This window comes from Saccostrea echinata, unplaced genomic scaffold (genome assembly GCF_033153115.1).
Source record: "Saccostrea echinata isolate AGI-Se365-2 ecotype Australia unplaced genomic scaffold, CSIRO_AGI_Sech_v1 ptg000029l, whole genome shotgun sequence".
In the NCBI taxonomy this organism is placed as follows: Eukaryota; Metazoa; Mollusca; class Bivalvia; order Ostreida; family Ostreidae; genus Saccostrea; species Saccostrea echinata.
This window is the reverse complement of record NW_026889778.1, coordinates 38726037-38746577: the sequence shown is the minus strand read 5'-3', so window position 1 is coordinate 38746577 and position 20541 is coordinate 38726037. Positions and strand designations below refer to the sequence as shown.

The following is a 20541-nucleotide window of genomic DNA, read 5'->3' as shown; positions in this document are numbered from 1 at the left end:
GTGACCTTGTTCACTTTACTACTATTTCTTAACTTTACCTGTGCAACATATTATTAGAAGGCTTGAAACTAACATTCAAACTAACATTCATAGAAAGTTTTGTATTTATTGAATAAAATAATTTTGTTATGATATGTGTATAGTCCACACAGTTTGTCTTTCAAATCAAATGTTGTAGATGTAAGAGATATGTATATATATATATATATATATATATATATATATATATATATATATATATATATATATATATATATATATATATATATATATATATATATATATATATATATATATATATATATATACCTTATAACTGAAGAAATAACCATGGGAAATAAATAAACTTATATACACATTGAAGAAAGAAACCAGTGAACTTTTCTGTGTTCTGACATATGGCAAAGTACGAAAGACTTATGTTTGGAAAGGCAGAAGAAAAGTCGTATGTTAGCCGGACTTGGTGATAGCAGTATACTCAGTGCTAACTCATTTAAAATATAACTGTACACATATTTTGTTTGCACAGAACAAGAGAGATGGTGTAATCGTAATCAGTAATTATAATCAGCTCTAATCAATTACATTTTCCCGTGTAATCACGAGTATTAAGTATTCCTTTGTGTTTTTAGTAGAATTAATTCTAATTTTATCAAGTATTTTAAAAATTATGTAATCATGATAACTTTTCGATTACATTTCTTATCATTACAATGGTAAAAGAAATACAAAACCTATTTTCAATGAATAAATATATGCTTAAAGCCATATTTTCTTTCGTATTACATAGTAAAGTATGTCTACTTTTATAAAATAAATATAGCACTAAATTTACAGGTGTAGCTCTTAATTAATTTTAATTTAGTTGAATGAATATGGTGTATGTACCAATTTAGGTTGAACTTCATAAACATTGAAGAAGTAATACATTGCTATAACTTTTACCTTTATGAATAAAGTTTTATTTCGATGTACCTTACTGATGTGTAACAAGTATGAATCACAATTTAGTTTTATATGTACTTACATAATAAGCTTTGGATTATCCTTGGGCCATAACATTACTGAACTTTCAAGTCTGTCCAGTCAAGCAAAGTAATAATTGTGGTAAAAAATCTATCAATTTGTAGTTTAAAATGTTTATCAAAAAGGTATGTCAACATAATCAATTTCATGCATGGCATTGCATAACAATTTTGTGAATCTTTATAAAACTAATTTACTAAATTGTTAAATTTTTGTTTCTTTTATTTATATGAAACAGGGTGATATATGAAGATAACGAATAGTAATCAAGCTCAAAGGTCCATTGAAACAATACAAATTTGGAGCAGAGCAAAACACAGACCTCTACAAGCATCAGAAGTGGGATCAGGTGCCATGGAGGAGTAAGTATCTTCTATGGATTGGTCATGCCCGTCGTGTACCCCTTGTTATATGATTTGGCAATCGGAAAAAAATCCGTAGACAACTCAGTGTGAAAATATTTGCCTAACAATTTCTCTGATAAACATCAGTCAACATTCGACTTAATATTAGATTGTATTTGCTGACAAGGCCATTGTGTCGACCAAAGGATTTGCGAAATGTCGACTTTAAATGAGACTGTTGATATTCTTCTTTCATCCACTTATTAGTCAATAGCTTGCCTCGTTTTAGAAATTGTCGATCGTACGTAGAGCATGCTCTTGCATATCAAATCAACTGGGAGACATCAACTCCGCATACATGTGATAATGGTATATTGCTACAAAATAAAGGAATTTGACGATAGGAAAGTTGAAGTCACGTTTATCATAAAGTTTTGTTGTTCGGTTACCATTTGCGTCTTTTTCTAGTAAAATATCCAAATATGAAACAGATGTGTCAGACTATGTGGTATTTTTTTATTTCTAAATCAAAGGGATCTATCGAATCAAAGAAGGAATGCAAAGGATAGTTATTAATTAATAAAACCTCGTCGATATATCTAAATGTTGGATCGAAGGCCACATCGAGAGACTTTTTCTTTTCATTAAGAAGTTTAAAAAATTCTGCTTCATAGGACTACAAAAAAAAAATATCTGCCAATAATAGGTCGCAATAAGTACACCTGGGAATTCCAACAGATTGTTGGAAGATTTGATCTCCGAAAACTACATAGATATTGTCAATAAGGAACTCAAAGAATCTGTTTTAAATTTCTATTTCGGATTATTTGTGTGTACAATCAAAATTCTTTTAACAAAATAATTTTGCAAATAACAAACGACAAGGTAAGTAAATTAACGAGTTCCATTTTTATTGAAAAAACGGAACAGCTTTCTGTGAGTTTTTTAGTATCCACATCTGATCTATATCACTTCTCGAATATTGTTGTACAGTACTCCTGAAGTTTCTCCTTCACAGCTGTTAATATTTATTACTAACATCTTTTATTGAGGAGTAAAGAAAGAAGCTTAGTAGAACTTGACAAAAACCACTTCATAAGTATAAGTATGTTAATGTAAAATCGATTTGATTGTTGGGAATATTGAAATTATTTAAAACTGACTTATGATTTTGAAGAATTTCCTCCTTGGAAAGGGAATTATGAATATAAAATGGATAACATGATTAGATAAAGTACTTAACTTAAACATATACAGACATGTACACCAAAACTTTGTCCCAATTATACATTTCAAATGTTAATGATGAAAATTAAATATTAATAAAAATGTGTAAATGAAATCTGATTATAGAACTTGTCCTCTAAAAAAATATTCTTAAAAATTCCTATAATTTAACTATTAAGTAGATTTTCTAAAATTTTAAAATTTTTAAAATTTTATGCTATCGAGAGTAATTACAAGTTACCATGATTACAAAATAGAAAATTATTCTTATGTAGAATACATTACATAAAAATGGATGCAATCAGCTTGTAATCACTTTCTTTTAAAACCCAAAGTTATAAAATGTTGTACGTTAATCGATTACATTTGAAGGTAATTCACCAAATCCCTTATCCTGTTAGTTTATTTAACAAATGTTATTGTTTCAAGTTTAGATTAATGAAAAGCAAGTATTTTTACAAAGCTCTCCCTCTTTTATTTTTCTTAAAATTAGATTTTCTATATCGAGGACGTTAAATGATGAACAGGGTTTCGTTTAAGATCTTAGTGGCTGATCTAGCAGGAAGGTGGTAGACATCCAGCTCTATTGAACGCGGACAGTTGGCCTAACAGCTAAGTGCAAGCTTTAATATACAAGAATAATCACTGTTGCAAATTCTTTTTAACAAACTGAACTGAATTTGTCAATTTTAGAACACCTGCATATGTCACTTGCGGTTTTTCTTAATATTTTCACTATCTTGCCAATAATCGATACTTAAGATATCAAACAAATGACGACTGACACTTTATTTGAGACACATTGAATTTTTTTTGTTAAACTTTAACTTGTTTTATGCTGAAAATTATTATACCTAGTCAGCAAATACAATCTATCATTAAGTCAAATGCTGACTGACTTTTTTCATATTAATTGTTAGGCAATTATTTACACACTGAATTGTCGACGGATCTTTCCGTTATTTCCCGATCATGACAAGGATCACACGGCGGGTGTGACCGGTCGGCAGGGGATGCTCACTCCTCCATGGCACGTGATCCCACCTCTGATGTCTTATAGATCCGTGTTTGCTCTGCTCCTATTTTGTAATGTTTAATGGACTTTTGAGCTCGAATACTGTTCGTTATCTTCACATACATGTATTTCATTACTAGTATTTTAATCCGAAAACTCTATTCTAAAGTTTAAAGTAATTTAACTCTGGGCCGCGCACACTATCTGCGATCTTTAGAGACCTCAATTTTTTTTCTTCAAATTTATGAGTTCAAATAATTAAAATCAAACTATTCTGACCTGTATTTTCTTGACAAATATTATGGTATAAGTATATCTAGGACCATTTAGTTTGACAAAAAAGTCATTGTCCACGAACTTTATGAACATCCGTCGTACATGTACATGTATATATTCCATGTCATTTGAAACATTTAAACACATCCGAAAAAAATAAAAGCTTGTAACTTGTTGATATATATAGCCATCGTAGTGATTGTTATATACCTTCGAGGGTTGTTAGACACATTGATTTACAGAAAATTTATTGTGTACTTTGAAGAATGACGCATGTCTGATTGAATTCTTACCTTTTGATAATAAATATGTAAAAAAAAAAAAAATCATGTCAATGTACAAAAATTTTGAAAATGTACAATGATTTTCAATTTGCGGTCATAAGATTCAGGGAGTAATCACTTGACGTTTTTTGACGTTAGATGAGGTGACAACCTGATTTCAGCTTTCTAAAATTCAAAATATTTTTCAGTTATAGACTTTTCACGTCTTTTTCCTGCTAAAGAATTGAGTAACTATAGAAAGACATATTACTTTTTTCCTAAAATATGTCTTTTGTAGCGTATTGGATATTAGTGAGATCTGAAAAATCAATTTCTACGCAATTCACCAATCATGTGTCGAAACGGTGCAAAATTCATAGCTAGGTTCAAAGTCCTTGCGATAAGCGGAGTATTAGGGTATTGCAGAATCTGATCATCAAAAGTGTCTATCCTTCCATTCTAAGAAAGCTACTTCCATTCGGACACTGTTCGTTGATACGTGTAGGTAATCCTCAGCAGCACCTATAAACAATTTAGTCTCTTTTGTGCATGTTCCTGTCTCCAAACACAATTTTTTTAATCGCTCGGTGCTCCAAGATGTTTAATGACGTTGCAATTTTGGGCTTTGTTTTTAAGCATTAATCGGCTATGATTAGCGATAAAACAGTCATGACCCTTCCTATTAAATTGAAAATTTTGTCAAATGACGTTTCATAAATAATGTAGCGAAAGTTGAAATATTATGTATCTTCATGTGCTATAACAGTGAAATTATTAATTTCACAAAAATGTATATGCAATGTTAACTTGCGAAAAAGTGACATGCTCCGTGAAGCATGTTTTATCTAAATGATATACTGAATATTTTTTTTTTAAATCATCGTCGAACACCAAATCTTTGCATATTTATTCGATAGTACATATTGTTATTATTTCCAAAATTTTAGTGGATTCATGGAAATAGCGTGCTCACAATAGATGGAACTTGTCCGCGAACTTTTCTAACAACTCTAGTAGATACATGTATTAACAGTATTACAATCCAACAAAATCATGGCCGTAAAAGAATTAAATTATACTTATGTATATTAGAATGCTTTATGCAAATCAAATGCACTGAATTTTTGATAAAAGAAAAACAAGGCAAACAAACAATATGCGGATGTCCAAAACTTTATCAGTGATTCGAAATTCGTTAGTACAATGCTTAAAGTTTAAAGTTAATAGGGATTGCTATATGTTTTCGAGAAATGAAGATGAAGGTAAACATTTATTTTGATAAGCAGAATTCTCTGTAAATATTAATGCTGAAAGTTACAAAAAAAATGAACAAAATTTAATTTTTTTCCAGAACAAAGTAATTTTCACGTGATTTATTTTCAGTGTTATCCACCACATCAAACCTCTCTCTCTGTAATACAGAGTAGTTTCCAGTAATTTCTTCTCTATCTAGTTTTCCATAGTGATTCGGATCTGCATCTTGTTCATTTCCAGAAAAGTGAGCGTGGTCGTAATTTCCATTGTCGTTATTCACAGGAGACTCTTCATGCAAATGATTATAAACACCACATTTATTGGAATCCAAACTCGATTGGCCAATACCTCTTACTATTGGCATCACTTGCAAAATCCTCGATTTATGCTTAAATGTCAAGTTGGAGATGTTAAAACTCTATGGTTGTACAAATCAGTATGTATACAAATTTTGTTTATTTATAACCTTTTACATACTTAAGACACAATATTTCTTAGATAAAACTGACATTTCGAATATTGCTTCAAACTAGAAAACTATCTACCACTTCAAATCGGAAAATTACGATTAATTCACACGAGTTAAAATTTCAATGATCCTCCATTACCACTATTTACTTACGTTTTCGTCGCTTATTTCATTGTAGATATCAGTCTTTTGAACATTCTGCCTCGTTGATACAGGTTGATTCTGAACAGAATCCATTTCATACATGACCTGAGACACAGCTGTTATGTTTTCCCTTTGAATGAAAATGATTTAATGAAGCAAAGATACATTAAATTTGGGAAATTGATTTAAAAAGACGACGCAATTTGAATTCTACAATATGAAATATGCTTTACTTTTTAGCCCTCCAATGCATTCTGTGTTGGACCACACAGACAGCGGAAGTGACTATTATACCAAAGATTAGACCAGCAAACGCAGCTCCAACAGAAGACCCATACGAGGCTTCTAAACGTATTGTATAGAAATATCTCATGTAGCAGTTTGATATACAATATTATATACCATACTATCGTAATTATAATTCTTTTCATTGAATGAATGACAGCAACTCTCTGATAAACTGAATGACAGTCAGAGAAAGTATAAGTCCACCAATATTATCATTAATATCTTAATCAAATTTCTTTTCCCATGTTACATGTATTATTTTTGTGAGTACAATTGTAATGTTTCCTATCTGAATAAAATTACTTTTCACATATAAAAAGCAATCCTCATATGTACGTTTTATTTGCTGTTTCTGCAAATATATTTTTCTCACTGCAACCCTTAGTACACAGTTTGCAAAACCTGAATCATATTTCGAAGATATCTTGCAATCAGCTTTTATGGGTAAAAAGGGTTCCTGCATCTAATCGACTCTCTCTCTCTCTCTCTTCTTTATCCTCACTTCACAATGTCCAGGTCTGATCATTTGTTATATATTGAGATAAAACACACATGCAATGCAAGTTTAGATAGAAAGGTCTTTAAATCAAAATTTAAGAGCTTATCTTTCGAAATTGGTATTGATGACGTTGTCGTATCTAAATAGTTACTAGTAAGTTAGTTCATAAAATATCTATTAATTTTATGTTTTCCTAAGTAATTACAGAGTATTAAGTTATAATTTTATGTTCTCTTATTTGTGATCATAGCATATCTGATGCATGTTCAAATTTTTCATAAATTCTTGAGTATAAAGGACAAAAAAAGATGGAGAGAGAGTTAAAGAAATTAAAACAGACCATCCCCAATTTATGCTTACCCATTCACCTATAATACAACAATAAAATACATTCCAATTCTGTGTAAAATACTTAGGGTCAGACGTTCCTCAATAATATTTTTCTCAAGAATTTGTCACTGAAGTTTTACTACTTTAACAAGTTTTCTCACCAGAAATTGAGGTACCTTACCAGACATTTGTGCAAAATACCAGAGGATTGTGTTTCCTATGCATGCATAACTCTTTTGGAAATCACTGGAATTGTCATTATCACAATTTTTTGAGTATTTATTTTTTAAAAAACATTTTGAAAACAGTTTAGAAATCACAAGATAATGATAATTATATTAATATAATATTATATATTAAAAAAGATAATCAAGGAACGTGTCGTCAGACCTAAATAAAATAAATTTGAAAATGTTCACCCAAATATTCACTCAAGATGTATAAGAAATGTCAGCATTCAGATCAGCATACCCGATAGTCAGTCAATGCTGATTCTTTTCAAATATTACGTCTTAATACCATTCTGACAAAATATGACAGGAACACTTTTTCTTTACTCAGAAATAGATAAATTTGAACTCGACGTAAAGTTAGAAATAAATTAAAGATTCACAAATTAAGAAATGCACTTTGCACAATTTCATTTCTATTACGTTTTCTCTTGTCGGCTATTTTAGATACCGTGTCAATTTAGAACAGTCGCCCGCGTGGCGCAGTGGTTAGAGCGTCTGCTCTAGAGTCGTGAAGTAAGGAGTTGATCCTTACGTCGCGGGTTCGAATCCCACTGTGGGACGTGGAGACCGGTCCTTCGGATGAGACTGTATAAACCGAGGTCCCGTGTCGCAGTAGGTGCTGGCACGAAAAAGATCCCTCACTGCTATGGCCGTAAGTGCCGAGTATAGGACAAAATTTGCAGCTCTCCACCGGCAAGTGGTGGCGTCTCCATATGAGTGAAAAATTCTCGAGAGGGACGTTAAACAACATACAATCAATCAATCAATCAATTTAGAACAACTAGATATAATTCACAATGGAAAATTACATTATTTGTGGTAAATTATTTGAATACCTGATAATTACTACTTTATTCATGTTAAATTTTTCAGTTCCTCCAACAAGAGCATAAATTGCCAGAAATATGAATTATTTGATAATACAAGTAATATGGAAATTTTATAGTAAAACTAGCAAAAATTGATAATGGCATTTTTTTTTCATATTCCTGTTTCACAAACAATGTCTACTCAATGTTGTATGAATTTTAGGATCTTGGTAATTTATCAAATGATAAGGTGATAAGGTATAAATAAAGAGAGACATATTTTTTTCTACAAAATATCTGTTAACTATATTGTTATTGCATCAAATAATGAATGTCTCTATATGAGTGAAAAATTCTCGAACGGAACGTTAAACAGCATACAATCAATCAGAGAAAGACGAAGTACATGTCCCAAGTAGTAAATACGGTTCTAGAAAAACACCTACCTATCGACTTAGCATATCCACAGTGAGTCGATATTGTCAAATCGGGCGTAGTAAATTGCACTGCAGTTGAAGACAATGTCGTGTTAGCTTGTGGAGATGCTGATGATATTGTCAAATCAGGTGAGGTATGAAGGGTTGCTGATGAAGATATTGTCATGTAAAGCGTAGTGTTTTGGACATCAGAAGACGTCCTATATGGCGCTGTGTGTACAGAAATGGGAAATACTGTCAAATCAGACGTAGGCTGCAGATTTGCAGATGGAGAAAGCATCATATCAGGGTTAATTTGCGAGGTTTCAAAGGAAGAAATTGTTGTATGAAATGTCATATGCAGGACTTCCGATGAATAAACTGTTGTCGTTCTTAGAGTCTCAAATGAATTTGTGGCATATTCATCTGAAAGTGGAATTTCATTAGTTTTTCTTGTTCTACAACTTTTTTTTCTTACGTTTGTTTCCATTTTTTTCCATTAACGATCTTATTATTGTTGTTATTTTTATTAGAATTATCTATCTGTTTATTATTTGGGGGATGATGAGAGATTATCTAATAGAAAAAACCACCAATTTAACTCTTCTTGAAGGTATATAGTATGAACAAACAATATGGGGTTCTAAAAATAAAAACAATATCATTTCTACGGAACGTTATAGAATATGTTTTGTTTGTTTTTTCTGATAAAAAATAATTTCCGCTATGTATTGTTACCAGCAGGCCACAACAGTAATGAAACATTGCATGTTATTCTAAGAATGGTTTGCAAAGAATTTCCAGCGTCTCCAATAATAGCTTTGCTATTTTTGGTTGTGATATTAAGGACTAGATGTTCTTTTTCGGTGCCCTTTGAACAGTTCACGGGATTGACAATGCTGCACACATCGCTGCATTTTTTCCCAAAAAGATCTACAAAAATGTTTAGTTTTTATTTTTTTATTTTTTATTTTGGATATTTTCTGGAAACCTATATAAATATGAGGAAATGAAACGTGAATTTCATTACACAATGTGTGATAATATTATCATGATACAATTTGTTCCTTTTTTCTCATTGGGTGGAAATTTACCAAGACACTGCGAATATATTTCAAAGTAAATCCATATTACTTACCTATTTTGGAATGGTTTAACTGACCACACTTGCTGGCATTATTATAAGTGGTGTACAAATTGAACGCTTCTTCCAAGCAAAAATGCCTAGCGAAAAAAGATTACTGTTACTTTAGGTTTTTTTTAATCAAATTTTATTAAGAAGCTAGGCCTTAAAAGACAAAGAACAGAATAAAGTTCCAGAACAAAAATGACTTTATATTTTTGAAATAGCATTCTTTAGAATATCCATATGCTGTTGAAAGTATGCTCCTCACAATATGTACCACCATAGACGTCACCTTTTATAATATTGAAATAGGACACAACTACTTATTTCTGTAGCGCTTTTTAAAACAATAGGCCCGAGGGCCTTAACAGTCACTTGAGTATAATACAACAATTTTGAAGTTCCATAGAGTATAAAAAAAAAATGATAGATAAAGATTTGTTGCTCAGTAGCAAAAGAAATATTACTATCAGGATCAATGAAATAATTAGTCTAGTATTTCGTAACAACTCATAAATTAAGTTCTTATCTGTCCCTCATTTATCACTTTCACCATGCAGACTATTAACAAACTATAAGTGATTCTGTACTATTTTAACCCCACACATTGTAACTTCTCACATTGGCCTTTATTGGTCGTTGAAGAACATTTAATAAGATAAGTTATTTTTGTCTCATTTTTATTCATCTATTATTTACAAGTCTATCTGATCATTAAAACTATGAAAGTACTTTTTTACTATACAACAAAATTTCTTGCATAATTCTCTTATTCCATTAATTTTTCAAATACATTATTTACACCGATTAATTATCAAAAGTGAATGGCAAAGGGGGATAACTTCCCTCAGAAGAATACAAATCAATAGAGCCTGGTCAGGATCCCAACACTTGACCAAATGGTCCGTATGTTAAAAAATCTGGTAAAAATATCCATTCTTATGAAAACTTTTACACTGTTTCCCTTCGATATGCCAAGGAGCAGAGAAGAGTTTCAAAGAAATAATGCATTTTCACTAAAGTTTCAACACAGCACTACCCTAACACCAAATCCCATGACCCAGGGTAATGAATTTCACTAATTTGGAAGAGGTACCCTCATCATCATAACTATGCACTTAGTTGAAGATTTTCAAAGAATTAACACATTTTCACTATATTATCAATAGGCCGCCCAACCCCAACTCCCCCTAAACACCCACCAAAACCTCTGACCCTGGGACCACAAGTTTTAAAATTTTGTAAGAAGCACCCTTGTTCATCATAACTATGAACTTTATTTATCTGTTAAACACTTAGGAGCAGACAGGATTATTTAACAGAATTAATGCATTTTCACTATATTATCAATAGAGCCCTCCCTCTCCTTTCACCAGAACCCCTAAGCCTGGGACCATGATTTTCACAATTTTTGAAAGAGGCATCCTTACTTATCATAACCATGCACTTAGTTTATTTAAGTAAAACCCAGGAGCAGAGGAGAACATTTTCAAAGAATGAATGCATTTTCACTATATAATCAATAGAGCCCCGTCCATACCTAGAACCCCTGACCCAGGGGCCATGATATTCACAATTTTGGTACAGGCACACTTCTTCATCATAACTATGTACTTAATTTATCGGCTTAATACCCAGGAACAGAGGAGAAGATTTTTAAAGTTTTAATGCATTTTCAATATATAATCATTAGAACCCCACCCTAAGTCAAGAATCCCTGACCCAGGGGCTATGAAACTCACAATTCTGGAAGAAGCACTCTTGCTTATTCTTACTGTACACGTATTGTTTCTTTGCTTTTTAACCAGGAGCAGAAAAGAATATTTTCAAAGAAATTATGTTTTTCAGTATTTGATCAATAGACCCCCACCTCATTCACCAGAACTTAAAACCCCGGGGCCACAAATTTCATAATTACGGAAAAAGCATCCTTGCTGACCATAACGTACCCTGCACTTAGTTTGTTTAAATAAAACCCAGGAGCAGAGTAGAAGATTTTCCAAAGAATTAACGCACTTTCACTTTATAATCAATAGAGGCCCAGCTCTAACACTAGAATTCCTGACCCAGCTAGGGCCATGAAATTCACAATTTTGGAAGAGGCACCCTTCCTCATCATATAACTATGTGCTTAAGTTATCGGCGTAATACCCAGGAGCAGATAAGAAGATTTTCAAAGAATTAATGCATTTTCACTATATAATCATTAGAGCCCTACCCTAACACCAGAACCCCTAGCCCAGGGGCCACGAAATTCACACTTTTGGAAGAAGCACCCTTCCTCATCATAACTTTGTATTTGTTTAAAACCCAGGAGAAGAAAAGAAAATTTTCAATGAAATATTGCACTTTCACTATATGATCTATATAGCCCAGCCCTAGCACCAAAACCCCTGATCCTGGGGTCATGAATTTCACAATTTTGGTAGAAGGCTCAATGCTTATTACAATCATTCTAACAGTTTGACTGTTTGATTCCAGGTGTAAAGAAGAAGATTTTTAAAGATTGCATCAATCATAGTGGTTTTAGCCCCACCCCTCAGGCCCCAGGGGGACAGGGACCATGAAATTCATAATTTTTGTTCCCCTTTACCCATAGATGCTATATGCCCAAATTGTTGAAATTGATTTAGCGGTTCTAGAAAAGAAGTTGAAAAAGTTCAAATGTTAACGCACGACAGACAAAAACGTATAGCAATAGGTCACCTGAGTCACTCAGGTGACCTAAAATTTGTCGCATTTTTTTCGTTTGTTTGTTTGTTTTTAAATTAAGAAAATGGTGTTGGAATGCATGAAAATATACATGTTAAATTAAAATGAAATCATTATCACTCAGATGTTTCGCATAACGTACACTTTCTGTGCTTTAGACAAATCAAATTCTGTTAGGACGACTGCAGAAACTGTAAAAATAAGAATATAAACAAAGCTTACATTATAAAACACATGCACAAGTGTATATATTACATTGCTAGGAAATATAAAAAATAAGGTATGAATGTTAAAAATAACAAAGAATGTAAACTGATTTTAATTTTACTTCCTTATGTGGAAAGAGTGATTTGACACTACTTTTTTGACGTCGTGATTAAAAACATTTAAATGTGTTCGTCAAGAGCTACATGTACTTTTTTAACAAGTTGACCTGCTTGGAAAAAACAAAAGGCCCATGAGCCTTTATCATCTGAGTGAATAGTTCTAGATAGAATGAATAATTCTAAAAAAGTCTTGGAAGATAAAAAACACTTTTAAGTACAGTAATAGATGTAAAGGTTTCCACATTGCTCATCTTTTAATCAATGCCCAAAACAATTTTTCTCTTTTTCTCAAAAACATTTTTTTTATTTTTGCTAATTTGCAGCCCAAAGAGGAAGTTCATTCCCCACTGCTGAACCACTATTGAACGCTGCAACATTGTACCGTAAAATTGTGGCAACCTGAAGTTTGATGGACGGGGTATGGATGCCAAAGATTTAATTGACTACTCATTGATATGTTAGACATTTTGCTTGATACTATTTGATAAATAAGGCCACCATCGCTGCCTGTTGCAATCTCTCTGACCAGTATCGGTAACAATCAACCTTATTTAAGAGCACAAAAGATGCGCAGTCGGCTTCGGGAAATTTGTGAGCGCGCAAGAGGGCTATTTGAGGGTGTGTATTGAAATAAAGACATCTACAAATTCGACTACAATAGGCAACACGGAAATTTAGATTTACTCGTGTCGCTTAGGCAGATGTATTTGCAGATAAAATTTCTGAGTGGCGCATTGGCAATTTTATCTCTAGTATATATCAGGAATCTGAGATTTTGCCAGTTATGAACATTTTCAATGTCAGCGTTATGATTTGGCATAGACACATTTTTATAGACTGGGAACTTGATGCTCAATATTCTTTAAACATAATTCATGTGGTTAATGATTTTTTTTAAATGAATGATTTACTGCAGAAAGGGGATAAAAAGACATAGATAAAAGTTATGCCTTTTAAAACATAAACTTAATTTATATATAATACAAACTTATACTTACAAACTAATACAGTCCATACAGCTATGTAAAACGCCGATGCAATTTTAATATGCATCTTTTAAAACTTACTTCGTCTTGTGCAATTATTTACATGTGCATAGAACAGAAGAGGGATAATAACTATATGGTGTAATGGCCCACAGCATGGCTTAAAGTGCTCAATTATTTCCTTAAACATTTTCTTCCTTATAATCTTCCATTTACTTACAATCATTCATAAATAGTTCCTTAGATATGCAACGTGATGAACATTATCCATAAACGAATAATTTTTTTGTTGGTTTTTTAAGTGAAATACAAACAGAAAAAATGGTGAATCCTTTCACGTGAAGTTCATGTGAGGCACATTTGACTTTGTATTTGTAAATAAATAACAATAAATGTGCAGCGAATAGCGGAAGTGCAACACACACACACACATACACACACCCTCCCTCACACCCTCACACACACACACACACACACCCTCACATACACACACACACACACCCTTACACACACACACATACACACACACACACACACCCTCACACACACACACACACACACACATATATATATATATATATATATATATATATATATATATATATATATATATATATATATATATATATATATATATATATATATATATATATATATATATATATGAGGGATGGCAATCGAATACAGAATTGCTAATCGGTTAACCGCAAAACGTTCCGACCGATGAACCGGTTTATCGTATCAAACTACACATTTTCTTGACTTTTTTCAAGTAGCGCTATTCCTATGCACAAGAAGTCTTTAAAAAAGATGTTAGAGGTCAAAATCATTCTATTTGTCTGTATTCTTGGTCAGAAAACTACGTGCATAAATATTTTATTTCTAAAAACAAGAAAAAATTCAGAAAACCATGAAACATGCCTGATGAGATATCGTGTATAATTTTTCAGAGCGGATATCACACAAGTTCGTGGTCTCAACCTTTGTAAATATTTCATTTTTTCTACATATACATATATATTATATATGTATACATGCAGTTCACTTTCGTATGTGTACGAGTTTCATTTCATGTAGTTATGTTATAGATACGATATTCTTTTTGTGTATTTTGTACAGTGTTCATTAATCACTGCAAAGTGGAAATAAAGTATGAATGAATAATTCAATTTGATAGATAACTGCAAAAGATACGCACACCTACTCACGGTGCTCAACGGTGATTATTATCATTAAAGAATTACAGGACAGTCGGGGTAACGACATGATGTTTTAACAGTAATTAACACATCTCAGACTGACCAATTACCCCACAATTTTAATATGGAGAGCCATAATTACCTCCCAATCAGCCTAAATAAATATATGAAAAAGCTAAATTATCAACGTTTTAGTAGGAATTTCTTTCTTTTTTAAAAAAAAAAAAAAAATATTTTTAGAAGATTTCCTTCAATTTTACATATATATTAATTTTTTTCGACTAACCGATTACAGATTTTCTAACCGATTACCATCGTTCAGACCGAGTAATCGGTTAACCGGTTAGAAATTGCCATTCCTAATATATATATATATATATATATATATATATATATATATATATATATATATATATATATATATATATATATATATATATATATATATATATATATATATATATATATATATATATATATATATATATATATATATATATATATATCTAGCTTAGTACTGGATGTGGTTAACTAGTCATATATTCAGTGAACTAGAGCATTACTTTAATATAAGATGAGAATACATGCCATTTTTCAATCACTTTTTTTTTCTACATGCATTTTGTGAACCCTTCATCCAAGGATGCTTTGATACAAGTTTGGTTGAAATTTGCCCAGTGCTTTTAGAGAAGAAGTCGATCAGGGTTCTCACTAGGATTTTGCTAACTTGAGTCCCAGGACTCAAGTTTTCTGAGAAGGTTGCGTCCCAGCTAAATTTGATGCGTCCCAGAAAAATTATGTTGAGTCCCAACTAAAATATTGCAGTATTCTTCCATCCAAACATCAATAAAAATCTTTATCATTTTATCAGTTTGTTTACGCAATATTAACATATTCAAGTATATAAACCGGTAATGCATTCAAGCCATATTCTAAAATACACGCGTAATCAATTGCCATAAAAATAACTTGGTGTTTATAAAGCTAAAATTAACTGTTGCATAATCAACTAGTACCCAAAAGTTGACTGTGTACAATCACAGGTGTCATGTGCAATGAGGCGTAACTAATCCTGTCGGTCGTCTGCACTGGGTGAAATTCACGAGATAAGCAAGCCCCATTGTGTATACAAGCAGTAATTATGGTTTCTGCATGTAGATAACACTCAAGATTCAAAAGTGTTTTTTTTTTAAAGTTTGGCATGCGACACTATTATGACTGGACTAATAAACATGAAATATCTTATGATCAATCCCTGTTTAAAAAAAGTGAAATAAGTACAAGAAAAGTTGTTTCTTGGATAAACTTTATGATAGTTACATGAAGGTTTCGATTAAATATTTCTTTGACAAATCCTAACATCTAAATTCCCCGTTTTCGAAATCTCCCGAATTTTCTCGCTAACGAGGACGCGTCCGATCACGAGTCCGCGGACGCATCGTTTTTAAGAACCTTGCGTCCCAAGGAATTTTGCTGCGTCTAGGACGCAGATTCTTGCGTTAATGAGAACCCTGTCGATAATGTGACAAATTTACAGACTGACAGATGCCGTAAAAATGTGATCCGAAACCTCAGTACGTTGAGCATAAAATGAATATATTTGAATTTAAAAGATCTATCTTATCTGCTTTATTGAAAATCCCAATTCATCTAAACAATTCAAATGCTTCAGGTGTTTCTAAGTTATACATATACTAGGTATGAATTATTTCTCTGTTTGATATTTTGTTCAGCTCGGTTTTAATATTCCAAATTCCACATTCATTCAAAAGTTAATGTCAATTTATGGTCCATAGTTATTATGGCGGTGTATAAGTAATGCTGGAGTATGAATTCCATGATTCAACCCTTACTTTATAATTTTTATTGATTATAGGACAGTTGAATAAAGATAAATTCGTTGCTTTTCTACTTTAAAACGTGTGTTTAATTAAGATATATTCTGGACAAACACCAAGCATGCAGATTTATCCACGTCAGTGCGTCCATAATAAAAATAAAGTGTCAACCATCTTAAGCGTTTTCACTTGCATTCAACATCAGTAGGACATGACCGGAGTTAAGTTTGGCTTGTTTGACAAGTCAATTATTTCTTGAGAGACTTTAAATATATTTCGGTAAGATCATTCTCTTTACTTCATGTAAATAATGGTTGATACTTCATAAGAATGACAAGTTCAATGCCTTATTTCTTCTTTTTTAACGCTATACGGGAAAAGTGGCCTGCAAGATTTTCATGCGTTTTTGTTTTGCATGAAATATATGCGAAAAGTCATACAAAAATCGTGCAAAAGTACCACATGCGGATTACAAAATTTTGATGTGAAATTCATGAGATTTTCATATGGCCATGAGTTCGAACGGTACATGCAAAGTCAATGATACCCGTTATGCAACTTATCCCACGTTTCCAACTTTCGGTGATGCTCAGACATACCCAGCAAACTAGGAAGTAATTCTTTAAACAATCGCATATCTTTTGAAGTTTCAATAGGTTGGAAGAGTTGCTTTCGCTTTATATGCAAGATATTTTAAAATTTATGATAAATCGGTAAAAAGAATTAAACTGAAAAACCACTTGATAGTTTTTATAAAAAAAAAAAGAAATAATTTAACGCTCCATGGGAGGACAGAATCAAAAACCCCTCGAGTCCTCAGTGTCTTTGACTGGTAAAACATTCTACTGAGCTATCATTCTTACACAATCAAGGGGGGAGGGGGGGGGGGGTAAAACGACAAAGAAGCACAATTTTTTCTAGAATTTTGCTCGCTTCTTCTAAACTGTGAACTTCATGGTCCCATGGTCAGGGATTCTGGTGTTAGCTTGGAACTCATTGGTCACTTAGTAAAAATGCATTATTTCTTTAAAAATCTTCTCGATTCCTGTGGCTTTCAACATAAAGCTTGCTAAGTTTTTGACTTTAATAGGGTCATAAGTATGACTTAGGCACAATCATAGAACTGCTTAATATGTATGTATTTTGCCGTAACATAAAACGAAGTAAGCGAGGTCTTAGCTAAGCCAATATGTTCACAATATTTCTTATGAATCACCCTTAGGCTAGTTTTTCTAATTTACAAAGCCTCTTTATTATCTTTCTAAGTCATCTTCTTTTAACTCACCGACAATTTCTCTGTCTCTTAAAATCTATGCCACCTCACATTTTCAATGTGAAAATTCAATTCCATGATTCCTTTGTACTTTTTACTTATAGAGAGTAGTGTTTATAAGCTAGGTCCTTCTAATATTCCAAAAGTATTCAAAAATAAAACTTTTCATATACATATATTCCATGTTGCAAGTGATATCAGAATCAGTGATCAATAAATCTGTTTACACCTCCTCCTGCAAAAACTAAAATTCATTTTCCATTACATTTATGTAGATACAATTATTTTTCTTTAATGCATATTATGAATAGAGGAATATTGTAACGTCGAGATTCAACATTTAATATATAGTTCTAAATATGTGTAAGCATGATCTTAAACTTGAGTATCCTTTATGTTTTTACACTCTGGCCTCGGCATCACGAAACATCTTTAGCTTAAGTCAAAATATTTATGTTCTATTTAATTTTTGAAAAAGTTAAGCAGGGCAAACTTAAAATATTTTTTTAATATTGCTTTACAAAGGCGTTGTTATCTGCAAATTTAGAGATTAATTCAATAATTGATAAACATTTTACAGGTGAATAAATATTTGACTTAAGTTTAAGTTTGTTTCATGATTCTGGGGCCTGGCAGGACATTAAGCATCTATGGACATGGTTATTATAAGCAAAAATGTGATATCCATGGCCACATGGGCAGAAGTTTTGGTGAGTTTGGACTCTATTGATCATGTACAAAGCAATATTTCTTTTAAAATGTTCTGTTTATTAAACACACAAACTTAGTGCACAGCTATGATAAGTAAGATGCTTCTTCTCAGGCTTTGCAATTTCATGGCCCTTGGGTCAGAGGTTTTGGTACTAGGGTTGAGCACTATTTATCATATATAGTGAAAATGCATTATTTATTTGAACATCTTCTCTGTTTTGGGGAATTAAGCTGACAAACTAAGCAAATGGTTATGATGAACAAGGGTACCTTTTCTATAATTTTGAATTTTATGACTCTTAGGTCAGGGGTTTTGGCGTTAGGGCGGGGTTTTGATCATATAGTGAAAATGCATTGATTCCTTAAAATTTTTCTATATTCCTTTTATTTGGCAAGCAAACGTAGTGTGTTGTTTTTAATGAAAAAAGTAGGGATATCAACGAATAGTCGACTCAGTCTAATGGACCGACAGTCGAATAATGAAACGACATTCGAATAAATAAATACAATATACAAGTGAAAACAAGATGGAATTCTCATCTCAACATTGAGAAACCGTCTTTCCTCAGACACAGTCGATAAGGAAAATAAATGTTCCTCAACCAAAACGTTTGATTTTAACTGTACATGCAGAAAGTACAGTAATTATAAATGCTTCACTACCGAGATACTGTATGTGTACTTAGAATAGCGGGCTTCAAATTTTAGCGGCCTTGGCGCGGACAACGATGCGCGAATTCATGATACCGCTAATATCTCATTTATAAATACAACATATGGTGCGTTTGTATGTAGCACTAATTCATCAATACGCCAACAACTCAACACCCAGCGATTGCGCTAAACTTTTAATTCGCTAATTTATGTACACGTACAGTAATTATTTGTCAATTTTTGTCTGTGTGTTGTTTTTGTAATAAATTCTGCATAACATTGCTGTTTGTAAATTTATTAATTGGACTTGATCCCATACCATGTACCAATTATATTTTGTTATTAAGAATGTTCAAATGCAGAGAACATACCGTAGCCGTGACCTAACACCGAACCTCTAGGTATCCCGACCTGCAAAGGCGCCGGTGAAGATAACAATGCAAATTTCTATACATCACTCTTTGCATTCTGTTTTCTAAATGACTTTTTAACCAGCGATACACATTTATTTCCATTAATACCATACATCTTTAGTTTAAATAAAAGCTCTTTATGCCAGACACGATCAACGGCTTTAGACAAATCACAAAATATCATACAAGATTTCCTTTCATCAATTTGTCTAACAATGTTGTCTTACGTTTCTATTAATTGATACACCGTTGAATGACCAGGTAGGAAACCAGCTTGGTATTTATAAAAAATATTATTACAATGAAAATTGTTGTATAAATGCTTACATGCAATACGTTCCATGACTTTACTAACACAACTAAGTAATAAAACCGGTCTATAGTCAGAAATATCATACAAGATTTCCTTTCATCAATTTGTCTAACAATGTTGTCTTACGTTTCTATTAATTGATACACCGTTGAATGACCAGGTAGGGAACCTGCTTGGTATTTATAAAAAAATATTATTACAATGAAAATTGTTGTATAAATGCTTACATACAATACGTTCCATGACTTTACTAACACAACTAAGTAATAAAACCGGTCTATAGTCAGAAATATCATACAAGATTTCCTTTCATCAATTTGTCTAACAATGTTGTCTTACGTTTCTATTAATTGATACACCGTTGAATGACCAGGTAGGGAACCTGCTTGGTATTTAT

At 32.1% G+C, this 20541-nt stretch overlaps 1 protein-coding gene and 1 long non-coding RNA gene across 2 annotated transcripts; both read right to left on the bottom strand.

Annotated features, from left to right (window-relative positions):
* Positions 1-5487: 5487 nt before the first annotated feature.
* On the bottom strand, positions 5488-9076 carry LOC133195291 (uncharacterized). Its single transcript, XM_061331141.1, has 4 exons — positions 8624-9076; positions 6252-6363; positions 6028-6148; positions 5488-5793 (listed from the first exon to the last, which is right to left on the bottom strand). Exons 1-4 carry the CDS (start codon positions 8949-8951, stop codon positions 5488-5490), a joined length of 867 nt encoding a protein of 288 aa, XP_061187125.1. The 5' UTR covers positions 8952-9076.
* Positions 9077-9752: 676 nt separating this feature from the next.
* LOC133194813 (uncharacterized) lies at positions 9753-13810 on the bottom strand. The gene is made up of 3 exons (XR_009722182.1): positions 13756-13810; positions 12574-12622; positions 9753-9817 (listed from the first exon to the last, which is right to left on the bottom strand). It is a non-coding gene; the product is annotated as an uncharacterized LOC133194813 (long non-coding RNA).
* Positions 13811-20541: the final 6731 nt, after the last annotated feature.

Excerpts from the sequence above, each read along its gene's own strand:
- LOC133195291 (XM_061331141.1), bottom strand. The coding sequence starts at position 8,951 with ATGACATTTCATACAACAATTTCTTCCTTTGAAACCTCGCAAATTAAC. Across the intron at positions 6,149-6,251 it reads ATGCATTGGAGGGCTAAAAA|GGAAAACATAACAGCTGTGT; the intron begins GTAAAGCATATT and ends TTTCATTCAAAG. Across the intron at positions 5,794-6,027 it reads ATGAAATAAGCGACGAAAAC|CATAAATCGAGGATTTTGCA; the intron begins GTAAGTAAATAG and ends TTGACATTTAAG.